The sequence below is a fragment of the Carassius auratus genome, chromosome 12, assembly GCF_003368295.1.
Source record: "Carassius auratus strain Wakin chromosome 12, ASM336829v1, whole genome shotgun sequence".
NCBI classification, from domain to species: domain Eukaryota; kingdom Metazoa; phylum Chordata; class Actinopteri; order Cypriniformes; family Cyprinidae; genus Carassius; species Carassius auratus.
In genome coordinates, this window is record NC_039254.1 from 2,127,632 (window position 1) to 2,135,297 (window position 7,666).

Genomic DNA, 7,666 nt, shown 5'->3' on the forward strand with positions numbered 1-7,666 from the left:
CACTGAAAATGTTCTAGACACGCCCCTGCCAGGAGCTCTATTTAACTGCTTGTGCAACAGCAGAGAGAGACAGAGCGGAGTAAACTCAGACAGTGAGGAAACACAGACCGCAGGTGAGAAATAATTCCCTCAACATTTACACATTCATAAGCAACTACTGGAAAACCTTCAAATACATTTATTAGACATTTAGCAATTTTTTTTTTTTTTATGTCGACTATAGAAAACTTATTAATGTGGTTTTGTCTGATTCGTGTTGCAGGGTTTTCTAAAGAATTAAACTTGTTTTTGTTTCAGCCAGTAACAGATACATTGTCATAAACGGAATGTTTCAAAAACACATTTTGCTGTGTGCTTTCAGTGTCTTACTTTAATACATTTTGGGATTTTGCGTGTATTTTACACATGTAATCCCTTCAACGCTTCAAAACTAAGTGTAAAACCCTGCAACTGAACAATGTTTAAGTGTCTGTAGAAATAAACTTTGTAGTAAATTATCCTCTTTAATGTCTCTTTAAACTCTCTGATCTATAATACTGCCTTATTTGTCCTAAGTTGAGTTTAATTTCTAATGTAAATTTCAGATTTTTTTATATTTATAATTTTTTTTTCCATTTTGCAGAATTACAACCATGAAGGCTGTGAATGCAGTGCAACTGTTCTCTCTGTTTTGGACCTTTACTGCTCTCTGTCAAGCTGATGAAGGTAAGAGAATAAACTTCAGCTATGTGTGTGAGAATTTAGAAGATAGACTAAAAATGTAAGAAAATGGGGGAAATGGTTTATTATTTATTTATGATTTATTAACAATACATTGTTTAATGCATATAATGTGCTCTTTTACACAAAACAATGTATATAATATATATATATATATATATATATATATATATAATATATATATATATATATATATATATATAATATCTTGTTCAGTTGATTAAATGAATATACATTATTATGTTTCAGATATCAGTGTAAGCTGTGAGAAAGTGACTGGATCTGTGGGGAAGGAAGGAAATCTCCACTGCAGCGTCTCAGTGAATTGCTCTAATTGTCCACTTCAATGTATAAGTTTAAATCCCAAATGAATCAACCATTTGTACAGAGCCTCCTAAAGACTACTGTAAACAGAGTAACATCTTAACATGCCGCTACACTCCAACAACAGCAATTAACAATACAGAAGAATTCAGCTTCTTTGTGCAAACAACATGTGGAATGAAAACAACAAAATTCACTGTGGACATAACAGGTACAGCATATTCTGTTTCTATTTCAATAAATGATTGCAATTTACCGCCATGTGTATGGCCTAACTGTTGCATGATCATTGTTTCTAAATAGTAGTGCATCTCTCAAGATATTCAGTCAGAAAAGAGATGTGTAGATTTGCCTGTGAAATCAGTCTGATCAGATTCTCAATAGCAGAAGTGTTTTGTGAAGGTCTGTGTCTGCAGGCTGATAGACTTAAGTTGAGTTTATGACTTTAACACTATAATTAATCATTAAACATACATTCATCTTCCAGGGTCATCAATCAAACACAGCAGATGAATCTAAGAATGATGTCATCACTGCAGTTGTGGTCTTATCTGTCATCCTCATCATCATCTTAATGGCAATAATTAGCAAAAAACAATATTTTGGGTTCCTGAAGAGGATGTTTCTGTGCATCAAACATGATGGCAACGGTAATTGTCTTGAACAATTGAAATACTCCTCACCGGGGCCTGACCAGTGTTCGATAAATATTATTGATTCAGCAAAACCAAACTAATGAGTTTTATTTGACTTTTCATGTAGTGCTCATTAAACACACAAGCTTTATTTGAACTCCACTAAACTACATACTCCACTATCTCTTGTATCTCAAACTACTGAATATATAACTCTGGTGGTTGATTTAAAACCCAGTTTCTGTTTTATACAAGTTTCTGTGAAATAACAGTATATTATTGATCTGTGTGATCAGTGTGTATATTTGTACATGTGACTGTAAAGAGGAAACACAGCGAAACTCAGACTGTGTTTGGGTTTTGCTCTTTTTTTTCTGACTTTAAAGGAATGTCTGAAATGAATGCCAGTTTGGTACAGTGAGTGTTAATATAACTTAAGTTTGGAAATAATTTTTTGTTTAATATTCTACACTTGAAGTGTGGCTTTGTACAGTGGTTCATTTATATAAAAATAAAAAATTTATTACACTTTGTATTGTTGGTATGTTCCATGTATTCCACCGATATAGTAACAGCACAAACAATAAAACTGCTAGTAACATACAGTAGTGTGTCTTTATGTTAACATGCAGATCAACAAGAAACACATTTACTCAGAATTAGAACAAAATGTTTTGCAAACTAAAAATGCTATTCCCCTGCTATTCTCACAGAGAGCTTTAACTTTAAACATTAAATGTGAAGTTGTCCGATGTAATTGTAGACAGATTGTTTCAAAGCAGCTTTATAGCGATAAACAGTAAAATAAGGATTCAATGTTGCAAAACAGAGATCCGTTTTAAAAAGACAACCTTAAACAGTCATTATTTTGTTAAAATCAGTTCATTTTGTGATTCAGTTTCATTCAGTAACTTAGTAATGAGCTTCATTTCTATCTTTTTCAGATCTACTGAAGCTTCATTTCTTTCATTTCTCTAAACTGCCACATAGCTTCTGTTTCCTCATATATTTCATCATCATCCATTAAGGCAACAACAATAAAACTAATGACAGACAAGTGACAGATAGATGCGGCACATTGAGAAACCATGATATATTTGTGACTGGAATGAACCATGTTTATTGATATAATTGCCAGCTGTCATTAAATGAAATACAGATTTGCTGGTATTTGAAAATTTAAAGCAATAGAGAAGGTGACTTTATTATCAACAGTATGTGTAGTAAATGGTTCTCTGTGGTGCATTCATGCTGCTTCACATCTTTCTGTGTTGCTTGTGATATGTCCCGTGCAGAAACTGAAAGATCGTCCAACACTTCCTTCTTCCCCAGTACAATTTTTAACCACTGTTGGCGTTGTGGACATTGAGTCAGCGTTCATGTGGGCAGCAGATTTCCGATACTCAATGTCATAATTATAAGCCATCAGCACTAAAGCCCATCGCTGCATTCGAAGAGCTGCCAAAGTTGGTATCGCTGCTTTTGGTCCGAGAATCGCAAGCAGAGGCTTGTGGTCAGTTATTAGTATTTTTCAGCTGGACATTTTTATATATTTGAGGGATTGTTTGTTTTTTAAATCAAGAGATTTTAAGGTAGAATGATTTTAGTGTAATTCTACACAGTTTAAATCAACCTTGAGATCAGTTTTCTGAAATCTGAGGAAAGAATGATATCTATGCAATTGGCAGATTCTTTTATTCAAAGCAACATTTGAATTCAATATTTATATATGAACCCAAAATCTGTTTGCATAACACCACTGTCTGCTGTTTGAGATAAAGGTGCATCTGTTTGAGAAATCATAACTATTCCAGGAAAGAGAACAAACTGACACGTGATGAGTATTCAGAGTCAAGACAATGCCTCATTCCATCACCTGAAAAAACCACAAGACTTGAAAGGGCCACGGAGTGTGTTGAATGAAAACGAGTGTAATCACGGCAGATGAACCACAGACTGATTTCACTGCAGAAACAATTACAACGTCATTTCATTTTATTCTGAATGTTTATGGTGAATTTACTGCTGATTGATATCTATACTGCAAGGTAGCTAATATTATATATATATATATATATATATATATATATATATATATATATATATATATATATATATATATATATATATATATATATGGCTCTGCTCGCGTTGGTCATGGTTGATTTCAATCCAATGTTCAGTCAACGTTTAAAAAAACACAATAAAAGTAAAATACGCTGGGCGCTATCAAAAGATATACAGTCATGTTAATTTGCATATTGTGTATCAGTTTATTTTGTGACAGTGACCACATAGCAAGATTGCACCAAATGACAAAATGCACAGAATGTTCCATAATAATAATTGTTACTTGTTAATGCATTAGAGTAAGTCAGTTAGATAGTCAGTTAAATTGCCAGGCCTAACTTAGTCTTTTACACGTGAAATGACATGGATGCGTGCATTTCATTCACAATTTGAATTTATTTATTATTTTTATTTTTTTTATTTTTTTTTTGAGATAGAGAATAACAGACACACATAAGTGTTTCCTTTGAAGGCAGGGAACACAGCAGTGCCAAACCATGAAAAGAAGTTTTTTTTTTAATTATTTATTCTCAAATGTAACTTAATGGATATATACAGGGATGACAAAAAACTAAATAAAAAATGTGCTTTATTACTGCATTTGTTTACAAGTAATTTTATTCAAGTAAAAAATAATAATAATAATAAAATCAATAGGATTTACTGTAGAATTTACCTTTTTTTTGGTCACTGGTGGCCACCCATTTGGAGGCAGTGCCCCAGCATGCCCCCTCCCCCTCCTCCTCCACTGAGACACGCCCCCTTGCCAGGAGCTCTATTTAACTGCTTGTGCAACAGCAGAGAGAGACAGAGCGGAGTAAACTCAGACAGTGAGGACAAACCGACCGCAGGTGAGAAATAATTCCCTCTACATTTACACATTCATAAGCAACTACTGGAAAATATTCAAATACATATATTAGACATTTAGCAATTTTATTTTTTTTAAATGTCGAATATAGAAAACTTTTTAATGTGGTTTTGTCTGATTCGTGTTGCAGGGTTTTCTAAAGAATCATACTTGTTTTTCTTTCAGCCTGTAACAGATACATTGTCATAAACGGAATGTTTCAAAAACACATTTTTGCTGTGTGCTTTCAATGTCTTACTTTAATACATTTTGGGATTTTGTGTGTATTTTACACATGCAATCCCTTCAGCGCTTCAAAATTAAGTGTAAAACCCTGCAACTGAACAATATTTAAGTGTCTGTAGAAATAAACTTTGTAGTAAATTATCCTCTTTAATGTCTCTTTAAACTCTCTGATCTATAATACTGCCTTATTTGTCCTAAGTTGAGTTTAATTTCTAATGTAAATTTCAGATTTTTTTATATTTATATTTTTTTTTCCATTTTGCAGAATTACAACCATGAAGGCTGTGAATGCAGTGCAACTGTTCTCTCTGTTTTGGACCTTTACTGCTCTCTGTCAAGCTGATGAAGGTAAGAGAATAAACTTCAGCTATGTGTGTGAGAATTTAGAAGATAGACTAAAAATTTAAGAAAATGGGGGGAAATGGTTTATTATTTATTTATGATTTATTAACAATACATTGTTTAATGCATATAAATGTGCTCTTTTACTTAAAACAATGTTACACAGGTATCAAAGGTATCACAGGTATTTATTGTTCAGTTGATTAAATGATATACATTATTATGTTTCAGATATCAGTGTAAGCTGTAAGAATGTGACTGGATCTGTGGGGAAGGAAGGAAATCTCCACTGCAGTGTCTCAGTGAATTGCTCTAATTGTTCCATTGAAATGTATAAGTTTCTATACCCAAATGAATCAGCCATCTGTAAAGAGCCTCTTAAAGACTCCTGTAAACAGAGTAAAATCTTCACATGCCGCTACACTCCAACAACAGCAATGACAGAACAGTTCAGCTTCTTTGTGCAAACAACCTGTGGAACAAAAAAAACAAAATTCACTGTGGACATAACAGGTACAGCATATTCTGTTTCTATTTCAATAAATGTTTGCAATTTACTGCCATGTGTATGGCCTAACTGTTGCATGATCATGGTTTCTAAATAGTAATGCATCTCTCAAGATATTTACAATCAGAATAGAGATGTTTAGATTTGCCTGTGAAATCAGTCTGATCAGATTCTCAATAGTAGAAGTGTTTTGTGAAGGTCTGTGTCTGCAGGCTGATAGACTTAAGTTGAGTTTATGACTTTAACACTATCATAAATCATTAAACATACATTCATCTTCCAGAGTCATCTCCAGTCATAGGTGCAACTAATGTTCCTGGATCTATGATTGAGGAATCTAAGAATAATGTCATCACTCCAGTTGTGGGCATATCTGTCATCCTCCTCATCATCATCATCTTAATGGCAATTATTATCAAAAAACAATATTTTGGGCTCCAGAAGAAGATGTGCATCAAACATGGCAACAGTCATTGTCTTGAACAAGTGAAATACTCCTCACCGGGGCCTGACCAGTGTTCGATAAATATTATTGATTCAGCAAAACCAAACTAATGAGTTTTATTTGACTTTTCATGTAGTGCTCATGAAACACACAAGCTTTATTTGAACTCCACTAAACTACATACTCCACTATCTCTTGTATCTCAAACTACTGAATATATAACTCTGGTGGTTAATTTAAAACCCAGTTTCTGTTTTATACAAGTTTCTGTGAAATAACAGTATATTATTGATCTGTGTGATCAGTGTGTATATTTGTACATGTGACTGTAAAGAGGAAACACAGCGAAACTCAGACTGTGTTTGGGTTTTGCTCTTTTTTTTCTGACTTTAAAGGAATGTCTGAAATGAATGTCAGTCTGGTACAGTGAGTGTTAATATAACTTAAGTTTGGAAATAATTTTTTGTTTAATATTCTACACTTGAAGTGTGGCTTTGTACAGTGGTTCATTTATATAAAAATAAAAAATGTATTACACTTTGTATTGTTGGTATGTTCCATGTATTCCACCGATATAGTAACAGAACAAACAATAAAACTGCTAGTAACATACAGTAGTGTGTCTTTATGTTAACATGCAGATCAACAAGAAACATATCAGAATTAGAACAAAATGTTTTGCAAACTAAAAATTCCCCTGCTATTCTCAGAGAGAGCTTTAACTTTAAACATTAAATGTGAAGTTGTCCGATGTAATTGTAGACAGATTGTTTCAAAGCAGCTTTATAGCGACAAACAGTAAAATAATGATTCAATGTTGCAAAACAGAGATCCGTTTTAAAAAGACAACCTTAAACAGTCATTATTTTGTTAAAATCAGTTTTAGATTTAAAGACACACATAGACACACATTGTGTGATTCAGTTTCATTCAGTAACTTAGTAATGAGCTTCATTTCTATCTTTTTCAGATCTACTGAAGCTTCATTTCTTTCATTTCTCTAAACTGCCACATAGCTTCTGTTTCCTCATATATTTCATCATCATCCTTTAAGGCAACAACAATAAAACTAATGACAGACAAGTGACAGATAGATGCGGCACATTGAGAAACCATGATATATATGTGACTGGAATGAACCATGTTTATTGATATAATTGCCAGCTGTCATTAAATGAAATACAGATTTGCTGGTATTTGAAAATTTTAAGCAATAGAGAAGGTGACTTTATTATCAACAGTATGTGTAGTAAATGGTTCTCTGTGGTGCATTCATGCTGCTTCACACTTTTCATAGTGTGGGATCTTTCTGTGTTGCTTGTGATATGTCCCGTGCAGAAACTGGAAGATCGTCCAACACTTCCTTCTTCCCCAGTACAATTTTTAACCACTGTTGGCGTTGTGGACATTGAGTCAGCGTTCATGTGGGCAGCAGATTTCCGATACTCAATGTCATAATTATAAGCCATCAGCACTAAAGCCCATCGCTGCATTCGAAGAGCTGCCAAAGTTGGTATCGCTGCTTT

The 7,666-nt window shown here is 33.4% G+C and overlaps 1 protein-coding gene and 2 long non-coding RNA genes across 3 annotated transcripts; all 3 read left to right on the plus strand.

Annotated features, from left to right (window-relative positions):
- Nucleotides 1-70: 70 nt before the first annotated feature.
- Nucleotides 71-1,060, plus strand: LOC113111455 (uncharacterized). The gene is made up of 3 exons (XR_003293322.1): nucleotides 71-113; nucleotides 623-705; nucleotides 970-1,060. It is a non-coding gene; the product is annotated as an uncharacterized LOC113111455 (long non-coding RNA).
- Nucleotides 1,061-1,088: 28 nt separating this feature from the next.
- On the plus strand, nucleotides 1,089-2,212 carry LOC113111457 (uncharacterized). Its single transcript, XR_003293323.1, has 2 exons — nucleotides 1,089-1,255; nucleotides 1,532-2,212. It is a non-coding gene; the product is annotated as an uncharacterized LOC113111457 (long non-coding RNA).
- Nucleotides 2,213-4,560: 2,348 nt separating this feature from the next.
- On the plus strand, nucleotides 4,561-6,750 carry LOC113111456 (uncharacterized). The gene is made up of 4 exons (XM_026276209.1): nucleotides 4,561-4,600; nucleotides 5,111-5,193; nucleotides 5,419-5,700; nucleotides 5,979-6,750. The coding sequence occupies exons 2-4, from the start codon at nucleotides 5,121-5,123 to the stop codon at nucleotides 6,248-6,250; spliced, it is 627 nt and encodes a 208-aa protein (XP_026131994.1). The 5' UTR covers nucleotides 4,561-4,600; nucleotides 5,111-5,120; the 3' UTR covers nucleotides 6,251-6,750.
- Nucleotides 6,751-7,666: the final 916 nt, after the last annotated feature.

Coding starts and splice junctions, on each gene's coding strand:
- LOC113111456 (XM_026276209.1), top strand. CDS start 5,121: ATGAAGGCTGTGAATGCAGTGCAACTGTTCTCTCTGTTTTGGACCTTT. Junction 5,194..5,418: donor TCTCTGTCAAGCTGATGAAG/GTAAGAGAATAA, acceptor ATTATGTTTCAG/ATATCAGTGTAAGCTGTAAG. Junction 5,701..5,978: donor ATTCACTGTGGACATAACAG/GTACAGCATATT, acceptor TTCATCTTCCAG/AGTCATCTCCAGTCATAGGT.